The 23,025-nt window shown below is 39.1% G+C and overlaps 3 protein-coding genes and 1 long non-coding RNA gene across 6 annotated transcripts in view; 3 read left to right on the plus strand and 1 right to left on the minus strand.

Annotated features, from left to right (window-relative positions):
* Positions 1–40: 40 nt before the first annotated feature.
* LOC103709265 (EID1-like F-box protein 2) lies at positions 41–3,220 on the plus strand. Its single transcript, XM_008794533.4, has 3 exons — positions 41–379; positions 1,321–2,095; positions 2,813–3,220. Exons 1-2 carry the CDS (start codon positions 338–340, stop codon positions 2,074–2,076), a joined length of 798 nt encoding a protein of 265 aa, XP_008792755.2. The 5' UTR covers positions 41–337; the 3' UTR covers positions 2,077–2,095; positions 2,813–3,220.
* A 9-nt stretch (positions 3,221–3,229) lies between these two features.
* Positions 3,230–6,749, minus strand: LOC103709267. Of its 2 annotated transcripts, none has more exons than XM_026805493.2 (4): positions 6,326–6,749; positions 5,791–6,109; positions 5,597–5,678; positions 3,230–3,622 (listed from the first exon to the last, which is right to left on the minus strand). In XM_026805493.2, exons 1-4 carry the CDS (start codon positions 6,738–6,740, stop codon positions 3,431–3,433), a joined length of 1,008 nt encoding a protein of 335 aa, XP_026661294.2. In that variant the 5' UTR covers positions 6,741–6,749; the 3' UTR covers positions 3,230–3,430. The 2 variants fall into 2 exon arrangements, with proteins under 2 accessions (XP_026661294.2, XP_026661296.2); XM_026805495.2 differs by having other exon boundaries at positions 5,791–6,115.
* Positions 3,618–8,748, plus strand: LOC113462867. Of its 2 annotated transcripts, none has more exons than XR_005512227.1 (2): positions 3,618–3,896; positions 8,197–8,748. It is a non-coding gene; the product is annotated as an uncharacterized LOC113462867 (long non-coding RNA). The 2 variants fall into 2 exon arrangements; XR_003386122.2 differs by lacking the exon at positions 8,197–8,748 and adding an exon at positions 6,289–6,790.
* A 12,974-nt stretch (positions 8,749–21,722) lies between these two features.
* LOC103709264 (DNA annealing helicase and endonuclease ZRANB3) overlaps positions 21,723–23,025 on the plus strand; it is a 35,660-nt gene continuing 34,357 nt past the window's right edge. The window contains exons 1-2 of the mRNA XM_008794532.4: positions 21,723–22,206; positions 22,590–22,946. Of these exons, the coding sequence (XP_008792754.2) occupies positions 21,883–22,206; positions 22,590–22,946 (681 nt within the window). The 5' untranslated portion in view covers positions 21,723–21,882. The remainder of the gene's footprint in view (positions 22,207–22,589; positions 22,947–23,025) is intronic.

A 23,025-nucleotide genomic window follows, 5' to 3' on the forward strand; every position in this document is an offset into this window, starting at 1 on the left:
CCTCTCTCTCTCTCTCTCTCTCTCCTCTCCAGAAGACCAATTGGAGAGCATCGGAGAACGGGTGACGAAATTTTTATTAAGACGAAAATACCCCCGAAGGGTAACAAATTCTCGTCTCATGGACACGGTGGCATTTCTCGAATTCTATCACTCCCGAGGGGCTTTTTGTTACTGCCCCTCCCTGTCGCCATGCGAGCCCCGATCTGTCTTAGTTCTTAGCTCTTAGCTCTCTCTCTCTCTCTCTCTCTCTCTCTCTCTCTCGCTCGCTGAGCTCTAGAGGGAGAAAGAGGAGAGAGAGAGGGGAAGAGAGAGATTTTTCTTCCCTTTTCGCTCTCGGATGCGAGCAAGGGAACAGAAGAGGGAAATTTCTGCGGCAAAGGTGAGAGATTGATTGAGTTTCTTGTTTCTTCTGTGAAAAATGTCGCCTTTTTTGGTTATTTTTGTGCTGTTTGGGGTCTGAGAAGTTTTTCGCTATTTTTTTTGGATTTTTCTGGGTGTATGTGTTGGATTGATGGTTTCGGTAGGGCCTTTGGTTGGGTGGTGTGATATGTGTTGGGAATCGTTGGGGAGGGGGAGATGTGATGGGATCTTGCATGCATTGTGGGAATCGTTAGGAAACAGGAATCGGAGAGGAATGTTGGAATTTTGATGGATTGGAAGCATGGGGATGCACGAAGATATGGGATTAGATTGTGAAATTTTGTATGGGGAACCTGGAAACAACGGATTGGAGATTTTCTTTTCCATCTTGTTGGTGGGATCGAAGATTTTGGAGTTGGGAACCTACTATTTTTTTTCTATGAACTTCAATACTGAATGTGTAGGATGATGGAATTGGTTAAGGATCTGAGATTAATATATGGGTGTGGCAAGTATATGTTTTTCTTTTATGGATGAGATTTCACTAAAAAAATGATTTGCTTGACGAAACATTCTGTAGCTGCATGCAAATCATAGTTATATGCTTATTCCATTGAACCTGAAGCATGAAGATAAATTAGATTAAATAGGGTGGGTTTCTATCTTGATCCAGTCAGGATGTAGGAATGCAACATTTGATGAGCGGATTCTTTAGTGTTCTACCTATATGCTCTTACTTATGCAGCGAATTTTGGTTCTTGTCGATGCCTGTTCTTCTTGTTAAGCCTATGATGCATGACATGTATGAAAATTTTCGATCTGAACCATTATCGGATTATTTTCTGTAGGCCAAACCAAGAGTCATCAACAAACTAATTGCCCCCCTTTTTTGTTGTAAATGTGTTCAAGATTGATCAGTTAATAAATGGCAACTTTTTTTGCTCTTTCCTATTGTAACAGGGTGGAATGATGTTGGTCGTAAAGCAGTACCGCTGCACACACTCATCAACTTGTATATGTATGAAAGGTCATCTGAGTGAGGATGCAATTTTTCTTGTGTTTCAACACCTAAATTGGAACCCCAGATTGATTGCTGCAATGTCGTGTGTTTGCAAATGGTTTGATGAGGTTGCCAAGCGGGTTTTATGGAAGGAGTTTTGCCGAACAAGGGCTCCAAAGATGATGCTAGATTTGCAGTCCAGTGGAAGCCACAGTGTTGATGGAAACTGGAAAGCACTGGGGAAGCTTCTCATCTATTGTTCAGGTTGCAGCAAAGGGGGTCTGTTTAATACCATCCATATCCCAGGTCACTTTGTTTACAGGACTCGGTTTTCTAGGACTTCAGGGAAAAGTTTTCTTATTCCACAATGCAGAACAGATGTACTGTATGTATCAGACCCTTGCGAGCATCTTGATCAGGGAGAGGAGGGTGATGTGGGCTTTTTTCGTGGTGTCTTCAAGTCGTTTTCTTTTTCAAGAGTTAGGAAGATGCTGATTGACAGGCAGGCAAAGTTTCATCCCACAGAGGTGTGTCCATACTGTAAAGCAAAGTTGTGGAGCATGCTGCAAGCAAACATGATACCAAGAAGTGCTTCCTGCAGGTTGGGTGCTTATGATGATTGCATAGAGTATTATGTATGCCTCAATGGCCATATGCTTGGAATATCCACTCTCTTACCACTCTCAGACTCGGAGGAGGTGTCAGAGTTGGAGTGATGCTCAGAATTTGACACAGGTGATCCTCCTGATCACTCTTTGTTTCCTCACCACCATTTAAATTTTGGGGACGTGAGTAGTCCACTGAAGCTCCTCATTTGATACATTGTAAAATATGTGAGATAAAATGTAGTTTTCATAGCCTCACTAATATGCATCTGATTCCATGTAGACCTAATTGTCCAGGTATCTATTCCAGGTATCTATTTGAGAATGTTACTAACTCAAAAAAAAAAAGAGTAAAAAATAAAAAAGATTGGTTTTAACAATGAACATTTGTAAATCTTGTGTTCATTTTTTTCTGCTGCTATTTAAATTTAAACAAATTGCAGTGATACCATGCACTATTGGGTTAATCTCTTCAAAACAACTTTCTTTGTTCTTATTATAACGATGAGTGCAATTTGCCAACATTATGGAAGTAATTGGAGCATATAGAATTTACCACCATCAAATGAAGGTTATCTGTCTATATGTTTGAAATTTCTTGGGTTGATTAATCTAAATATGTTATATGATATGATGAAACTGAATTAAGTATATGCAAAATATTCTCAAAAAATGTAACAATCCAAAAAAGAAAATCTGTGAAGAAAATATAAATTATGGTGTTCTATAAATTTTGAATTTGTATGACAGTTTTGTAAACTAATATTTAGCTTTGATGTTTTGGGGAACATTCTGATCTCCTTTTCTTCTACATTTCCTTTGACATGTTATTTTCTTTATTGAGCAGATTTTCAAGCATTGAAGATTAGGATACTTCCTTATTGCTGCATTACATTGTGGATCATGTTGGTTACTGTTCAAGAAAGATCTCGTAGAAAGGTGATGCAGGGATCTTCTCTCATATCATATGTAACAGGGTATGCAGATCGCATAGGTGTTTATCTTTTGGATCTGCAAGCACAGAGAAAGCTGTTCTTTAGTCTCTTATTCTATTTATTGCGTAAATGAAAGAATTTAGGTGATAGTCATAGCCCAATATCACTGTAATTGAATTATCATACTGTTTTCCATGTACCCATGTGTAAAAATATGCTTTGCATATGTAGTTTCGTGGCATTTTGTCATCCTTGGGATTAATTTTTTCTGTTTTCTGTCTAGAAGCGTGTGCAATTGTGCATTCTTCATTTTTCATCGCTATCTTTTGTTTCTGCTTCCTGTTTCATTTGTTAATCTCAAGGGTATCTGTATGTGATATACATGACTTCCAAATTTCAACTCAATATAAGATTCTTTCCTAGCTTTGCTATGCTTTATTGTTCAGCAGAGTATTGGTAAGCAAATTGCCTCCAAATAATACAGATAAGATATCATGTGAGGACGCTTCTTCTACCATTTAAGTGATTTATCATAAGCAGGGGCATGCGCGGGGAACTTTCCCTGTCGATCGAATCTTCTTGGCCTTCTCCTTTGCCTTATATTCATCCTTTCTTTTTTTTTCTTCTGCATCGGCTCTTGCTCTACCAGCGATTTGATCAATCTTTAATATCTCATTACGATATTCTTCTAATGCTCTTGCCTTTCTCGGTCCCGTTTCTCCCTGCAATTTCCGCAAATGTAGTTAGTTTCTGCTTTAAGCTTGTCAGCTAAGACGTCATACATATGCTATATTGCCAGTATCGTTCAAAGTGATTGAAAATTGCCACTTTCAGTGGTCTAACACACAGGATATGTGGCCCTGAACTTGATTGCAATGGCATAAAGTTTACTGGAAGAAATGCAGGACAACCTTCTAGGGAAATGCCTGCAACTGGAAAGTGTCTGGAGCTTGAGTTAAAGAACATTCTCGCAGTTTTATGTCGCTTATCTTTTTGGTAAGGTTTCTTTCACTTCTTAGGGAATTGCTCTTGTAAGATTCTTAGCTTTCTTGACTTAAAGAACATTCTAGTGGTTTTATGTCACTTATCTTTTTGGTAAGGATTCTTTCACTTTTGAGGGCCTATTTGGATATTTCTACAGGATTGGGCTGAGAATCCTGTAGAAATCTGGCCTGTTGGCCTATTTATCTTGCATTTTCTAAGAGCCTATCCAAATCCACAGCCCAAATACTAGCCTTTTGGTTGCAGGAAAAAAAAAGGACCTATGGAGGTCTTTTTTTTTCTTCCCATAGGATTTGGGTTGGGTGGTATTTGGTTGATACAGGGCCATGTTTGAATAGATGGCCCAATCTACGAATCCTACAGGACTTTCAGCCCAATTCTGTTTTGTAGGAATATCCAAACATGCCCTTATGGAATTTCTTTTGTAATATTTGTAGCTTTCTCTGGAATGCATAGACCATGACTTATCTATAGTGTGAAAGCATGCTTTTATATGGGGCAAAGTCATCTTGGAAGTGTTTCTGTGAATGTGAGCATGAACAAGAATCAAGGAACATACTTGGATGAAAAAGGAAAATCATCTTGAATTTGTGAGTGGCCTTCTAGAGAAGTTGGCTTACTCTAGCCAAGCAAGAGGGGTTTATAGTGTAAGAGAGTTTTGGTAGGAAAGCAGATTAGAGCTTTCATTAATTTTGGCAAACTATTTTTTTGTATGAGGAGATGCTTAAATAATGATATATTGGTTGAAGAGCACTAGAGAAAAAGTTCTGGCCGTCGTTTGGATTTATATAATGCCCTGGACATGTGGGCCAAAGGCGACGATAGTTCATGTAAAATTTAGTTGATACTGGGATGTTGTCTGCTTTGGCGTAGGAGTCAACAAATAGTGTTTAACAGATGTATTTTTTTTCAGTGCATTGACCTATAAGGATCATCTACTAAAGATCATTTCTCAATTTGGACTCAATCTACCCTTATAGTAAGAGCAAGTTATTTGAAAAACTGGAGCTTTGTCCATTGTATCTTCCACAGATTATTTTCTTGTCTCCCTTGAAGTGTTTTAGGAATCTTGTGTTGTGGTTGACTTGCTACACAGCTGCTTATCATGGTCCATGGTTCACTGATTGTAGGCAGCCGACATTTCTTCGAGTGTTATGAAAACTTAACCAAGATTATGGTGCAATGGTGCATCAAGGTGTCAGAACCATTATGGTCCAAATCAAGGTCGGCGGAACCGTTTCGAACCGTCCGGTTCGGGGTGTTCCGAGCTGTACCGGCAGCGGACCGAGATAGTTCCGGCAAAGAAACCAAGACACCGTCGCCGGAGGAGAAAGACAAGAAAAAAGAGAGCGAGCGGGAGAGGGAAGGAGAGGGAGAGGGAGGGAGGCCGGCGTAGGGTGGCGGAGGGCTGGCAGAATGAAACAGGGTCCACCTGCACCAACGCCGGCCTCTGCCACCTGCACCAATGTCGGCCTCTGCCACCCTCTACCGGCCTCGGTACGGGCCCGGTACGGCACAGTATGGGCCAGCACCGACTCGTGCCGCCGGACAACGATACAGTTCCCGGTGCTGGCACAACAGACCTTGGTCCAAATAAATATATAATTGGGTTGACCGTGGCCATATCTATGGAGGGAAAACAAGAGGCAAAATATAATTATTGCATCATATATTCTAGGTCAGTCAAGTTAAACCTCTTTTCGGTCCAAGCGGCGTTTGGCTTTCGCCTTCGTCTCATTCTCCCAGTCCAGAATGGTGGCGTTCATCTTTTCATACCTGAAATTAGGCATACTGCAGAAATTCATTTTCTGGAGCCTGGAGCAAGATGCAATGACATCAAAGCATTTTATGTTATGTTGTATAATCATTAAAAACACATCATAGCTACCGCTTTTTTATCTTAGCCATCTTTGCTTTCTCCCAGGCATCTGCTTTTGTTTCCGCTGTATAGGAGTTTGCTGTCTTCTCACCCCCATCTCCTTTTCCAGGAAATGAAACTCTAGGTTTTATCATGGATGGTTCTTGTTGCCCTCTTTGATCTTGTCCACGTCCAAAATTTTTGCTACCTGTGTCATTTAGATACTTGTCGGAGAAAGTAGGTGTTTTCTTGATTGTAGGAGTGGGGTGCCTTTCTTTTTCTGCCACTCTGTGATTAGCAGCAGAATCTTCCAGGTCTAACGTTCCTGACTTTCTCATAGAACGGCCACCTGAAACTGGGTGTGTTGTTACTTGTTAAACATTCATTTTAGAGATAAAAATTAATTGCTTTTTCTGCTTTGCTTTGCATTTATCATGAGAAAGTTGATGCTACATGCAACTATTTTAACTACTAATGTAGTTGAGTTGGTAACTGACTGATAACTACATTGACTCAGCCTTGTTTTAGTGAATTTTGCAAGGTGGACAAAAAAGATAAAATGTACCTGGGGATTTGCCATCTTTTGCCTCTTCACCACTAAGCCATCTAGAAGTTTTGCTGCTATCAGTTGGCTTATTCAAGCTTTCTTCCCTTCTGCTTTTGGTCTTGGTTAAAGTGCTTCCCGATTCTTCAACAGACTTGTTCTGATTTAGCAAACTTTCTTCTTCCTGTAGCGTGATAGCGTATGCAGCTGCTGCAATGGCAGTCTCAAACTCACCATTGCTTGCATCATCTACCTTGCTCATTTGGCTAGAGAATTGCCCCTGGAACCAGTTTTGTGTCTTCTTTCTTTCTGCATAAGCAAAATTTTTGTTTCCTTGTATACTTCTTCTAGAGCATGACCGCAATTGCATTGTTGTATATATTGAATTTACAAGTTTTGAGGACTTGCATGGCATTGAAAAAGAAAATGCAAGCATTTTTTGTAATCAGGATAATTTAAAAGATGATGCAGTTTCTCTTCTTGTTTAGAACTAATCGTGTGGTTGATGGGAAAATATACTTGTAATTAGGTTAAGAAAAGCAAATAAATATCTAAAACTTACATGTAAACTACAGTGGGCAAACCAAGTGGTGAGAAAATGCCTACGAGATGGTTACATGGGTTATGTATAGATGGGCATGGTCATCCTGAAGAAAAGATTAGTTACTGTTAGAAAGAAGATTGATATTTGTAGCTGGCTTGAAAGATCAATCACATTAATTACTTTTTCTTATTTTTGAAAATAATAAAATTTAGCTTATATTACCATAAGTATAGGCTTTTTGCAATTCCTTATTTGAGTGAGATAGGTGAAAAGAACAATCAGATATCAATACCTTCCCTGATGGAAACTTTCTTCTGCAGAGGTAGCCTGCCTTCTCTTGTATTGTGGCGATCGTCCTCAGTTTCCTCTCCTAAACCGAAAATCGTACCCTAACAAGAAATTAAAGTCTGAATCGGGAGATGAATTAATAAAAGGAAGGCCATGGGAAGAAAAAGGACATGCAGATGGATTTGTTGCATAAGCAGTTGAAGTAGCAACTTGTGTTGCCATTTTTTGGAGTACTTCTATAAGATGTCTGATATATTTTTGATAATACATATGAATATCATGAGAGAGAAACCATGCTAGTTTTAACTGAAATAAAACTAGTATGCTACCTCTAATGATATTAATATAAGTATATTAATGTAGGTTTTGAAAATATAGGTACCTTTTGTAGATTGAATGCTGATATATAGCAAAGGACAAAACTATTAGCTATAATTGTAGCCATAACCATTAGTCCCAACCATTTGGGGCCATTTTTACCAATTCCAGTTCACCGAGCGTCTCTCAACCTTTATTATCATGAAGAAAAGATTCATGCAACAATAAGAAAAGAAATCAGTTTCATAATTCAGGATAAATATTGTGCCTTTTGATGTTTGAGGTCACAGAGACACTCTGACTCTTCAAATTAAAAAAAAAAAAGTGGGTGAAAGAAATGTCCTAGAAATATATGTATTATATAAAACCAGTATGGTACCTCTAATGGTATTAGTATGTATTGCATAAGTATATTATGCTAGGTTTTGAAATATATGTACTTTTGGTGGATTGAAGGCTAATATGTAGCACGGGACAAAACCATTAACTATAATTGTAACCATAACCATCAAGCCTTCTCCCAATTATTTGGGGCCATTTTTACCGATTCTGGTTCACCGAGCATTTTCTTTCAACCTTTAATATTACGAAGAAAAAATTCATTCAATAAAGTGAGAAAAAGAGGAACGGCCTAGAAATAAAGTGTACTTGCTTTATATTGCGGTTGTTGGAAAATACCTTAATGGTTTGAACACATTGTCCATTCTGGTGATCTAACACGGTTTACGTTTGGAGCCCTCAGGAGTTTGATGGGTTCGAGGAGGAAGAGATCCATGGGGGCTTTATTGAAGGCCAAGCTTGGAAACAAAGTCAGGATAGGTGTACCATATTATTTAACAGAGGTGATGAACAAGGAAAAACTAAGGTGAACAAGCAAGGCGAGGTATTCTTGCCATGCAAGTGCTGATATGTATCTGTAAAGCTGGTGGATGAAGGTAGGCATCCCTCTTTTGCATTGTGCCTGGGTTTCAGATGCTTCTTTATGCTGTTGTCTTTTGCCTTGGCTGAAAAGATAGCTTTAAGACTGAAGAAAGATGCCCCTTTTACCTTGTCTCATCTGTCGTCTTTTTGTGCTCCCTTGTTACAAACCTGCCTCAAAAACAGATAAAAGTATGTTGTCTGTAGATTATAAAAAGAAGCAGCAGGCATTTTAATTGTTTAGTGAAAGAATTTTATCTGTAAAGAGGCATTTTTGGGATTATGATTGATAGGAGACAAATGAAGTACTGAGAAAATATTAAAATTAATCAAATGTGACTCTGGAAGCTGAAGCAATGTTGATTTTCAGGTACTTTCAGTGGAAAATGGAAATGCTTGTTTTGACTGGTTTTCAGATACGAATATCTGTACTTTTTTTTTTCTGTCTTATACTTTCTTTTCTAAGGCACTCTCAGGTTGTTCTATGCCTTGATGGATCCAAGTCTATGTTATTTAGGATTCTAGTATGATGATTTGCAGGGAACTAGGTTGTGCATTACTCTTTTCAACTCATGATTGTTACTATTTGAGTTCCAAAATTCCAACCAATATTCCATTTTTTTGTTTTGTTTCAATCTAACTAAATATAAATATAAATTTATATTTATTTCAAATGTGATTGGATTTCTTTTTTTCAAAATTAGCCATTCATTTTCCGTATTGTACTTCTTTCACATTGCAATTTGTCAGCGATTATCATGATATGAATCATTTTAGTTTTGGAAATTATGAAACCTTAGCGAGTTAGCTTACTAAAACCATGTGCTAAATTGGACCTTAATAAAAACTTGAAAACAAATTGAAATCCGATTATCATTAGAGCTTGGAGGTTCTACGAGTGAGAGAGAATAATGAAGAAGGGAAAAATACATAATTATTGTGAGACTCCTCCTAATGACATGGCCCAGAAGACTCAAAATTAGTGTTATCTAGTAGGATATTAGACTTATTTGAAGACTGACCAATCACCCAAGAGTTTTCATTCATATAGAATCATAGATAGATCAATGATAGGGCAACTTCGGAAAAGAATGATTCATTTGTTCTTTCACTAATTTCTGGCTAATTTCTTGAATTCAAGGAAGGTATTGCAAGTTAGTGTTATCATAATGCTAAGTGAGTGCAAGTTGAATAATAGAAGTGGGATCCTTCCTAACTTGTTGCATCTAAATTTCACCTACAAATTCAAAATCAAAAGGCATTAACTTGATCCACCTGTTTGCAAAGAAAATGAAAGAAAAGAAACATAATCATCAAGAAATAAAAAAAGAAACTAAAGGAAAGAATAAAAAAAAACGAGTATCTTTCTATATAATTGGTCGAAGCAACAAAATTACAAGAAAAGTTGCTGACAAAATGGTTAAAATATGATAAGCTTTATAGAGCCACGTGTATATATTTTACTTGCTCCCAACAGCGAAGAAGGAAAATTTTAGATTTGTTAGAAAACAATTTCTCTAGATATTCACCTTAATTTTTTTTCATGTACTCTTTTTATTATCAAACAACAATCATCACTAGCAAACTTTATTTCTTTCGCCTTCATAGCAACGAAAACAAAGCCTAAAAGTTTGACATCACTAATCTATGTACGATAAAAAATAATCATATGAGACATCAACCATTTATGATGTACATCTAAGGACTAGCCTTGAATGAAAAATTTTATCTAAATCTCGTTCATGAAATGCAATGGTTCAAACCATTTTAAATCTAGTGTCAATTGGTGCATCTCTGTTGACCCCCTAATAGATTTTGATGAATACAAAACACTAGAGTAAAATTCCATTATATCTTAACAATTTAATTGAGGAATTCATGTGTCTTATTAAGAATATTGTTAAGAAATGTCTAGGCAAGTTCCCATAATTTTTATGAATTTATTGAAGAATATTTTGAGTTAAAGAAAACAGATCAGGGACAGCCGAGACGTCTCCGGATAGTTTCAGAGACGTCTCTGGCACAAACAGGAAGAACCGGCACACTTGGAGACGTCCCCGACACCTGCCGAGTCGTCCCCGCGTTAGCGGAGTCGACTCTCTCAGTAGCGGAGTCGACTCTCTCAGTGGCGGCAGAAAGGCAGTTTTCAAAAGATATGCGCGAGACGTCCCCACAGTAAGCCGAGTCGTCCCCGCAAGTAAAAAGGAGACTTTCCGAGTCGTCCCCAAGATAGCGGAGACGGCTCTCTCAGGGTTTTCCAGAGAATGGTTTTTTGGGTGATAAGGAAGCGGAGTCGACCCTGAGACAGCGGAGTCGTCCCCATGCATAAAGTGTAGACAACCCGAGACGTCCCCTGAAGGAGTGGAGTCGACTCTCTCAGGAAATACCAGAGGACATGTTCTTCGGAGATAAAGAAGAGGAGTCGTCCCCAGATCAGCGGAGTCGTCCCCATTCAAAAAGTGCAAACAAGCTGAGACGTCCCCTGAAAGTGCCGAGTCGACCCCAGACAACGGAAAAAGTAAAATCTTGTAGCCGAGACGTCTCCCGTTGAAGCGGAGACGTCCCCGGAGTGACTGGGACGCGACTGACAGCTTTTCAGGTTTGGTTTGAATTTCAAATCCTTTTTACTTTGTCTCTAACGGCTATATTTGCTTTTTTGGGCTATAAAAGGGACCTCTTAAGTGCTTCTCAACAACTCTTCACCAACCCAAAGCTAGATCATTCAAGAGAGAAGTAAGAAAGAAAAGTTCAAGGGAGTGAGTGCATTCAAGTGAAGAAATCAAGTGTTTTCAAGCTTCCCAAGTGATTTCAAGCTCAATCACTCTCGTGCGCTTGGGATTCAAAGCTCACACTCAATCCTACGCGCTCCACATCGGAAGAATCAATATCTCCCACGCTTCCAACGGCAAAAGGATTCTTCCGGGTTCTATTGTTCATAATTGCAATATTTGCTTTTTAGAGCTTTTCCTTTCTTTTGTAAACTCTTTCGTTGTGGTGCTTGTTCCAGTCAAGGGACTTGGAACAAGGGAAAGGCGTCCCAAGCCTAAGTGAAATTGGGGGTTTTAGGGTTTGTTGTGAGCCCGGTGTAAAACAACGAGTTGGGTAGTGAACTCGCAAAACTACCGTACTGTAATCTTGGATTATAGTGGAAATTCCCAAAGGTGATTTGGGGAGAGGATGTAGGAGCAGTGGAAGCTCCGAACCACTATAAAACATTGTGTTTGCGATTGACCTTTCTTATTCCTCCTTTTTTACTTTAGTGCATATATTCGTGTGTTTTATTTTTAATTAGTCAAAAGCTTTTAAAACATCCAATTCACCCCCCTCTTGGGTGACCATCTCTGGGCAACAAGTGGTATCAGAGCGGGTGCTCTGTGTATTTCTTGAAAGACCTAACCGTCTTAGCCAAAGATCTAGATGGCAACACCCTTTAACAATGTTCCTGCCGAGGGGCAAGCAACCAATAGACCTCCACTCTTCAATGGGACAAATTATACCTATTGGAAGACTAGAATGAGAATCTTCATTCAAGCACAAGACTATGCCTTGTGGAGGGTTATAGTCAAGGGACCACAAGAACCATCACACATGGTTAATGGCATTCGAGTTCCCAAACCTGAGGAGGATTGGGATGAGAATGATGATAGGATGGCTCAACTTAATTCTAGAGCCATGAACTCATTATTTTGTTCTCTAGATGTAAATGAGTTCAATAGAGTCTCCACATGTACTTCCGCTAAGGAAATATGGGATAGGCTTAAAGTTACCCACAAGGGTACAAATCAAGTCAAAGAGTCTAAAGTGAACATTCTAGTTCACAAGTATGAGTTGTTTAAGATGGAACCCAATGAAACCATCACATGCATGTTTACTCGCTTTACCGATATAATTAATGGTCTAAAGAGTTTGGGTAAATCTTATACTAACCCAGAACTTGTGAGTAAAATTCTCAGGTCTTTGCCGAAAGCATGGGAAGCAAAGGTCACGGCGATCGTAGAAGCCAAAGACCTCAACACTTTGGGATTAGAACAACTACTGGGCTCATTGATGACGCATGAGCTCACAATGAAGCAACATGAAGAAGAGTTGCCGAAGAAAAGGACAATCGCACTCAAGGCTACCTCAAGTGTGTGTGAAGAAGAGAGTAGTGAGAGTGAAGAAGAAAGCCAAGATGAGGACTTGGGTTTGATAGTAAGGAAGTTTAAGAAATTCATGAGAAGAAAGAAACCTTTTCCAAGAAAGAAATTTGGAGGGAGAAATGATTGGGAAAAAGAAAAGGAAAAAGAAAGAGATCCAATCATATGCTATGATTGCAAGAGACCGGGACACGTTCGTTCCAAATGCCCTCAACAAAAGAAGTATTTTGGAAAGGAGAAGAAGAAGGCATTGAAGGCAACATGGGATGATAGTGACACATCATCCTCCGAGGAAGAGAAGGAAGAGACCGCCAATTTGTGCTTCATGGCGTTCGAAGACGACGAGGTATGTCAAAACCCAACTATAAATTTTACTTTAGAAGAATTATATGAAGCTTTTCAAGAACTTATGGGTGATTGTAGTATGTTAGGAGCAAAGAATAAAGAGTTAAAAGCCTCCAATCAAAAACTAAAGGAAGATTTTGAAAACCTATTAATTGAAAATGAGAGCGTTAAAAATATTAACACTACTAACCTAGAAATCAAAAATTCAAAACTTAGCATTGAAAATGAAAAGGCAAAAACACTAATTAAGGAATTAAATCTAAAAGTAAAATTCCTACTTGATAATAATACCTCACTTGCACAAAATGTTGAATCCCTTAAAAAAGATAAGGAAGAACTAGTTAAAGAAAATTTGAATCTTAAGAATGAGGTACATAAGTACAAACCAATTGTTGAAAAATTCACACAAAGCTCTGAAAAATTAAATCTTATTCTTTCAAATCAAAGAGCTGTTTTCAATAAAGCCGGATTAGGATATAAAACTAACACACAACAAAAATACCTAAAGAATTTCTTTGTAAAAGCAAAAAATGTAAAAACTGAAAAACCTACATGCTTTCATTGTGGGAAGAATGGACATAAAGCCTACTCTTGTATTCAAAGAAAGATCCAAACTAACAAGAGTACATTTATGAAAGCTAAAAACATAACTAAAGTATGGGTGCCTAAGGGAACCAACCACACTAACCACGAAGGACCCAAGAAAACTTGGGTACCTAAGAGCTTCACATGATCATTTTGCAGGTATGCCTTGCAGCCGGAAACAAAAAGAGAATGTGGTATCTTGATAGTGGTTGCTCAAGGCATATGACCGGTGACAAGAGTCTCTTCGTCACCTTGGAATCAAAAGAAGGAGGAGTAGTCACATTCGGAGACAATGCTAAAGGTCAAATTATTGGTGTTGGTAAAATCTCCATATCACCCTCCTCATTTATTGATAATGTATTGTTAGTCAATGGACTAAAACATAATTTATTAAGTATAAGTCAATTTTGTGACAAGGGATTTAAAGTATCATTTGAATCATCACTATGCATAATTAGTAGTCCAATTGATAATGAGATCATACTCACAGGACATAGGCATGGAAATGTTTACATGGTAGATCTTGATGATCTCACCATGAAGGATGGCCAATGTCTTGTAGCCATGAATCCCAAAGTCAATGAGACTAGTTGGTTATGGCATCGTAGGTTAGGGCATGCTAGCATGGATTTAATCTCAAAATTAATTACAAAGGATCTAGTCAAAAGACTACCAAAAATAGACTTTGAAAAGAATAAAATTTGTGCTGCATGTCAATTAAGGAAACAAACAAGAAGTTCTTTCAAGTCTAAGAACATAGTCTCAACATCAAAACTCTTAGAACTAATTCACATGGATTTGTTTGGACCCACTAGAACTGCTAGTCTAGGGGGTAAGAAATTTGGTCTTGTAATTGTTGATAATTTTTCACGTTTTACATGGGTTTCATTTCTTGCACACAAAGATGAGTCCTTTTCCGCTTTTATCAAGTTTCATAATAGGGTTTCAAATGAACTCAATCTTAAACTAAAAGCAATTAGGAGTGATCATGGTACCGAGTTTGAAAATCAGTATTTTGAAAAATTTTGTGAAGAAAATGGTATCAATCACAACTTCTCGGCACCTAGGACACCCCAACAAAATGAGGTGGTAGAAAGGAAGAATCGCACACTAGCAGATATGGCTCGTACCATGTTGTGCGAATCGGATCTACCAAAGTATTTTTGGGCTGAAGCAATAAATACTTCATGTTATATCTTAAATCGTGCTTTAGTTAGATCCATCTTAAAGAAAACACCTTATGAGTTGATAAAAAGTAAGAAACCTAATATAAGTTATTTTTATGTTTTCGGTTGTTGATGCTTTATTTTGAACAATGGAAAGGACAATCTAAGTAAATTTAGTGCTAAATCAGATGAGGGGATCTTCTTAGGTTATTCCTCATCTAGTAGAGCATACAGGGTCTTCAACAAGAGAACTCTCGTTGTTGAAGAATCCATTCATGTTGTTTTTGATGAAACTAATGGAGATTCTTCTAGAAAAGAAGAAGATGGTGATGTAGGTATACTTGAAGACCAAATGAAGGAACTCTCCACTCAAGACAAACAACATGAGGATGATATCAAAGAAGATACAAATCAGCGAGATGAAGAAGATCAACCTCCTTCAAGAAATCAAGATCTTCCCAAAGAATGGAGGTATGCACATGGTCATCCAAAGGATCTAATCCTTGGTGATCCTTCACAAGGTATAAGAACTAGATCCTCTTTAAGAAACACTAGTAATTATCTTGCTTTCGTTTCACAAATAGAGCCTAAATCACTAGAAGAAGCTGAAAAAGATGATAATTGGATGAATGCTATGCAAGAGGAATTAAACCAATTCGAAAGAAATGAAGTTTGGACTCTAATGAAAAGACCCCCTAATGTTTCAATCATAGGCACCAAGTGGGTGTATAGAAATAAACTAGATGAAGATGGAATAGTAATAAGAAACAAAGCTAGGCTAGTGGCCAAAGGATATAATCAGGAGAAAGGAATAGATTTTGATGAAACTTTTGCTCCTGTTGCTAGGTTAGAGGCTATTAGACTGCTTTTAGCATATGCATGCTTCATGGATTTTAAACTCTATCAAATGGATGTAAAAAGTGCATTCTTAAATGGCTATATAATGGAGAAAGTTTATGTAGGACAACCTCCAGGTTTTGAAAATCACTTACATCCAGATTATGTGTATAAATTGCATAAAGCATTGTATGGACTTAAGCAAGCTCCTAGGGCATGGTATGAAAGATTAAGCAATTTCCTAATTGAGAACAAATTTAAGAGAGGAAATGTAGACAAAACCCTCTTTATTAAAAGAAAAGAAAATGACTTATTGCTTGTACAAATTTATGTGGATGATATAATTTTTGGTGCTACTAATGACAGTCTTTGTCAAGAGTTTGCCAAGCTTATGCAGGGAGAATTTGAAATGAGCATGATGGGTGAGCTCAACTTCTTCCTTGGGCTACAAATAAAACAATCAGAGGAGGGCATCTTCATCAGTCAGTCCAAATACATCAAGGAAATGTTGGAAAAATTCAAGATGAAGGATGCAAAGGAAATCAGCACACCCATGGGCTCAAGTTGCAAGCTTGACAAAGATGAAAAAGGTAAAAGTATAGACTGCAAATTGTACAGAGGTATGATAGGCTCTCTACTTTACCTTACTGCTAGTAGACCAGATATATTATTCAGTGTTTGTATGTGTGCTAGATACCAAGCATGTCCTAAGGAATCACACTTGCAAGCTGTTAAGAGAATTTTTAGATATCTAGTAGGGACATCTAATGTAGGCTTATGGTATTCTAAACAATCTGACATAAATTTAATTGCTTATTCCGATGCTGATTTTGCTGGGTGCAAACTCGACAGAAAAAGCACAAGTGGCACATGTCAATTCTTGGGTGCCAATTTGGTTTCTTGGTTTAGCAAGAAACAAAATTCAGTTGCCTTGTCTACAGCTGAGGCTGAGTACATTGCAGCTGGAAGCTGTTGTGCCCAAGTTCTTTGGATTAAGCAACAACTTGAAGATTTCGGTATCAAAATGGATAATATACCAATTAAATGTGATAATACAAGTGCAATTAATTTAACAAAAAATCCTGTCCAACACTCTAAGTCAAAGCATATAGAGATTAGGCATCACTTTATTAGGGATCATGTGCTGAAAAATGATGTGATGATTGAATATGTATGTACTGAAAATCAATTGGCTGATATCTTTACAAAGCCCCTTTGTAAAGAAAGATTCAACTTCTTAAGGAATGCTTTGAGCTTGTATGATCCTAGCAAATGAATTGAACTTGTATTGCATTGTTTTGCTGCGCAAACTAGTAATCAACCTCAAGGTAAACATAAGTGAAAACATGAATTCATGTAAGCTAAATGACGAACTGTTTGACTTTCCGGAGGATGGTTACCCTCCCTTGGACTCTTCATGGAGATATTTTCAGAGCCTATTTCATAGGTATTCGAAATTTGGTCAAACATTCCTCATTTCAATATTAATAATTCAAAAATTATTATCAAATTATTATAGGATGTATCATTAAGGGGGAGGATCACAAACAAATTCACTCTAAGTTTATCAAAAGAGATCATGTTGATTAGGGTGATTAAACAAAAATTGGGAGAAGATAGAATTTAGTCTGAAATTTTTCAGTGCCGGAGACGTCTCTGGCAAATCGCAGAGACGTCCCCCCAGGGGAGACATCTCGCCTTAGTCGTGGAGACGTCTCGGGGACCGAATGAGGGCTTTTAAAATAGGTCGAAATAGCTCGAGCCGACCCGAGCTTTCTCCTTCATCCCCGACCAAAACGAAAAACCCTAGCCTCCATTTGCTCTCCACCTCAAACCCTAGCCTCCGTTTGCTCTCCATCACAAACCCTAGCATCCATGGCACCAAAGAAGGCTAGGACGACCCGTGGAAGGCGACCTAGGGCAGCGGCCGACGATGAGGAACGGCGGGAAGAACCCTCCGCGCCGTCTCCTCCGGTTGCTCCGCCAACCACGACTATTTCCTGTGCAAATCGCACAGTCACGACCGGAAGGTACATAGATTTCTCATTTTTAGATCATGAGGGGTTCTCTATTGGAGAGAGACTCCGAGCCCAAGGGTGGGAGCACTTTTGTACCCTCAATACCTCGACCTACCCCGGCCTAGTTAGAGAACTTTTTAGCAATATGGCCTTAGGGGACATAGGGTACACTGCATATGTCCGAGGGACATTAGTAGAAGTCAATGAAGATGTCCTATCCACTGTCTTACAAATTCCTAAGGACGGTGAGGCTCCAACCTCACATCCCCAAAGGGAATCAGCCCTAAATCTACTTTTAGGAAGAGAGGACTGCGGCCCTCTTGATGTTGTCAATTCCCAGGACCTAAATGCAGAGATGAGACTTCTTTTAAGTATTGTCAACCGGGTCCTATTTCCCAAAACCGGTCGCTTCGATTTTGTTTCGGAGCGAGATTTAGTTATAATGCACCATATCCTACTAGGGATACCCCTAAACCTCCCTAGACTTATGCTAAACTACATTGCCCTATGTCATAGGTATTCTAGGTTTAGTTTACCCTATGGCATGATCTTTACCTTAATCTTTAAACACTTCAAGGTTCCCATTCCAACAAATGAACCTGCAAAGCCCTTGAGAAACACCGACTATTACAATGAGGGCACAATGAGAAGAATGGAATTTCATAAGATAGATGGATCGTGGGTCAAGGTACCAAAGAGAAAAACCCAAATCCTAGAGCCTGAGATCCCACATCATGAGTCTGACCATCACTCTCCTCCACCTAGCCACATGGATATCCCTGATATTTCCTCCAGCTCAGCTGGACCTTCCACATCCATGCCACCACCTCCTCCAGTTAGTAGGCCCTCCCTTCTGTCAGAGGATCAGATGCGCACCTTAGCATCTGCCATTTGCCAGCAGATGAGGGAGGAGATGAGATCCATGATCTCCACAGAGTTGGCCCCCATCAGAGCTTCACATGAAGGGCTTCTACAAGAGATGAAGGATATTAGAAGTCAAATTGAAGCTACAACACAAGAAATAATTGGTGTGGGTGCCACCCAAACCATCAGATCATTAGAGCTCAAGGACAGCTTGAAGAGCATTTCCAAGAGTCTTAAAGAGCTAACAAAACCAGATGGCAATGTGAGCACCTTAGTTGCCCAACTCAGAGGAAGAATTGAAATGGCAACTATAGAGTTTGAGGCACTTGTGGCAGGTTTCCACAAGTCACAGAGAGATCAATTTAAGACCCTCATGGATTCCATCAACACATTCATAGATGCAGCTTGTAAGGTTTATGAACAAAATACAGCTGGTAGGGCCCATGAGCAACGTCGCCGATGATGGATATCTTGTAGGATCTTCTTTTTGTAAATCCTAGGCTATTTTTGAAACACTTTTGTATTAGAAATCAATACTTGTAATGATTTCTTCTTTTTGACTATGTACTGACTTCAAAGGTTCACAATGATACATGAATACAATCCCTTTTGAAAACTGTGTACATTGCCAACTCTATGTATGTGTTTCTATGAATGTGAATGTGCCTCTTGATGTGTCATAAGAATCTCATAACATACATTAAGTATTCAGATTTGGCACAACGTATCAAAGCATATGAAACACGGGGAGCACAACCTGAATATCAAAGGGGGAGTAAAATGAACACTGAATATATTGAATATAGAGATAATTTGTCCCCTTCATTGTTGATGACAAAAAGGGAGGGTAGATATTGAATGTAGAGATAGTGAAAGGGGGAGCAGTTATATATATGGATATTGAATATGGAATGCAAAATTTATAATCATACTCCAAAGTTGATTTAGAAAAGATAAAATTGAAGAATATTGACCTTAAGATAATTGCCCTTCTGGAAAAGAAAGGGGGAGTCAAAAAGAATCTAGCTTTCAATTATCCTCAGCATCAATACTTCATTTTAACTTGATTCAAATTCAGTTGATATGCTAAAATCATTTAAGAACTATAAAGATCAATCTTATGCACAAGGAAAGAACTGAAAATTGAATACTTTGAGTGATGCACATTGTATCTAGTTCTAATCAAAACATTAGACTTGTACATCTGATCAAATACTGTGTATATGTTTAAATCTCAAATTTTGCATATACTCAGTGTTTTGTCATCATCAAAAAGGGGGAGATTGTTGACCCCCTAATAGATTTTGATGAATACAAAACACTAGAGTAAAATTCCATTATATCTTAACAATTTAATTGAGGAATTCATGTGTCTTATTAAGAATATTGTTAAGAAATGTCTAGGCAAGTTCCCATAATTTTTATGAATTTATTGAAGAATATTTTGAGTTAAAGAAAACAGATCAGGGACAGCCGAGACGTCTCCGGATAGTTTCAGAGACGTCTCTGGCACAAACAGGAAGAACCGGCACACTTGGAGACGTCCCCGACACCTGCCGAGTTGTCCCCGCGTTAGCGGAGTCGACTCTCTCAGTAGCGGAGTCGACTCTCTCAGTGGCGGCAGAAAGGCGGTTTTCAAGAGATATGCGCGAGACGTCCCCACAGTAAGCCGAGTCGTCCCCGCAAGTAAAAAGGAGACTTCCCGAGTCGTCCCCAAGATAGCGGAGACGGCTCTCTCAGGGTTTTCCAGAGAATGGTTTTTTGGGTGATAAGGAAGCGGAGTCGACCCTGAGACAGCGGAGTCGTCCCCATGCATAAAGTGCAGACAACCCGAGACGTCCCCTGAAGGAGCGGAGTCGACTCTCTCAGAAAATACCAGAGGACATGTTCTTCGGAGATAAAGAAGAGGAGTCGTCCCCAGATCAGCGGAGTCGTCCCCATTCAAAAAGTGTAAACAAGCCGAGACGTCCCCTGAAAGTGCCGAGTCGACCCCAGACAACGGAAAAAGTAAAATCTTGTAGCCGAGACGTCTCCCGTTGAAGTGGAGACGTCCCCGGAGTGACTGGGACGCGACTGACAGCTTTTCAGGTTTGGTTTGAATTTCAAATCCTTTTTACTTTGTCTCTAACGGCTATATTTGCTTTTTTGGGCTATAAAAGGGACCTTTTAAGTGCTTCTCAACAACTCTTCACCAACCCAAAGCTAGATCATTCAAGAGAGAAGTAAGAAAGAAAAGTTCAAGGGAGTGAGTGCATTCAAGTGAAGAAATCAAGTGTTTTCAAGCTTCCCAAGTGATTTCAAGCTCAATCACTCTCGTGCGCTTGGGATTCAAAGCTCACACTCAATCCTACGCGCTCCACATCGGAAGAATCAATATCTCCCACGCTTCCAACGGCAAAAGGATTCTTCCGGGTTCTATTGTTCATAATTGCAATATTTGCTTTTTAGAGCTTTTCCTTTCTTTTGTAAACTCTTTCGTTGTGGTGCTTGTTCCAGTCAAGGGACTTGGAACAAGGGAAAGGCGTCCCAAGCCTAAGTGAAATTGGGGGTTTTAGGGTTTGTTGTGAGCCCGGTGTAAAACAACGAGTTGGGTAGTGAACTCGCAAAACTACCGTACTGTAATCTTGGATTATAGTGGAAATTCCCAAAGGTGATTTGGGGAGTGGATGTAGGAGCAGTGGAAGCTCCGAACCACTATAAAACATTGTGTTTGCGATTGACCTTTCTTATTCCTCCTTCTTTACTTTAGTGCATATATTCGTGTGTTTTATTTTTAATTAGTCAAAAGCTTTTAAAACACCCAATTCACCCCCCTCTTGGGTGACCATCTCTGGGCAACAATCTCATTTTCCATTTTGCTCATACTCTTTTTTAAGTAAAACATATGCTCCTATGGATTTTTTAGTTGACAAAGAAAAATCAATAAAAAAATTTACTCTATTAAATTCAATTTTTTAAATTGCAAAAAAATTATTTTAACATCGAGTAGTGATCTTAATCCACTAGTTTTTTGTTTTTACGAGCAAATCTTATAGCGGAAATTCCAATTTTTTTGCAAAAAAAATTCTAATTTCTTTCTTTTTTTGTTCTACTGAGTTTCATCATTTATTGTCCAACAATGAAAAGAAATATCCTAAAAAGGTTCTTAATTCTTATGCAAGTCATTGAAAATGAAAAAAAAAATAACACATAATCTACAATATAAAATTTATTTTTTATCTACAATATAAAATAATACAGCAGCCCACCACCATGATAAACGAACTAGTAATCGTGTAGGAGGTCAGTAAGACCATTGATCCGACGGCTAAAATTTGAGCCGATACCGAGATCACGACGAAATCGTTAAACTATTTGCCGGCTTTTAGATCCTCCCGCTCTTCCCCCAGTTCCCATTTCGAAATCAAGACCTCGTGTCGCTTCGCCATGTTTTCTTCGCCCTTCTGAAGCCCTAGCCCCTTCCACTCCCAAATTCCTAATCTCGAGACGCTCAAACAGAGAACTTGTCCCTGTGTTCCTTTGGATCCTCGGAACCCGCTTCCTTTCCCTCGGTGAATCGATGGAGATCACGGAGGAGCAGAAGCGAAGGGCGGAGGCCAACCGGCTCGCGGCTCTCGAGAAGCGGAAGCGCGCGGCGGAGATGCCGGACGTCGGGGCGTGGAAGCTCTTCAAGTGCTGCAAAATTCAACGCCTGGCGTCGGAACCGGAGAAGAAGCCGGAGCTGCCGCCGCCGCTGCCGCCGCCGCCATCGCTCTCCCCTTTCCGCGTCGTCCTTGAGATTTGCTCTCCCAACGAGTTCTCCGTCACGCCGGAGCCTCTTCGGGGTTCTCCGTTTCCTGGAGAGTTGGAGTGCCTTCGGATCATCGAGGCTTCCCTCTCATCGGTTTGCCCTTTGGCCATATCTATCCTTTCATATTCTTCTTGAAGTTCTTGAAGCTTAAATTTCTCTCTTCTATTCCTGAAAATTTGAGTTTTTAATGCGCCTTTTTTCTTGATTTTGTTTTGCGTGGATTCTTTTAAGAAAAATTTCAGCATGGCCAAGATTTTCTTTTGTAAAGGAATTTAGGTCATTGATTCTCTCTCTAAATGACAAATGTCTGTCATTTCATGGTGCTCATGGTTCTTTTCATTTTGTTAAGAAAGATTTCAGCATTGCCAAGATTTTCTTTTGTAAAGGAATCTAGGTCATTGATTCACTCTTTAAATGACAAATGTCTGTCATTTCATGGTGTTCACGGTTCATTTCATTTTGTTTTATATGATTAGGTCGTACCATTTTGCCCGATGGTAAGCCAGGGTGGTCGGAGGACTTCTGTGTTTAAGCTTGAGGATTATGACATGGTGTTGAGATGCCTAAAGAAGTTACAAGGGTTTGAGTTGCAAGACATTCCTTATACTACACAAATGGTTGTCCAAAAATTTTCACAGTGTGTTGGTAATCATTGGGTGCCTTCTGTGGAGGGGCATTATTCTGACGAGCAAGTTGATGAGTTACTAGGGAGACTACCTAAAAAGTTACGAGATGCACTGCACCCTTTTCAACTTGATGGCGTGAGGTTCGGCCTCCGAAGAGGTGGGCGTTGCCTTATTGCAGATGAAATGGGTCTAGGAAAGACTATCCAGGTGAGATCTTGTGTCATATTGGGGTCTGCTTTCTACCGCCAGTATAGTACTATATGTCTTAAACTACTTCATATCCTTT

This window comes from Phoenix dactylifera, chromosome 6 (genome assembly GCF_009389715.1).
Source record: "Phoenix dactylifera cultivar Barhee BC4 chromosome 6, palm_55x_up_171113_PBpolish2nd_filt_p, whole genome shotgun sequence".
NCBI classification, from domain to species: Eukaryota; Viridiplantae; Streptophyta; class Magnoliopsida; order Arecales; family Arecaceae; genus Phoenix; species Phoenix dactylifera.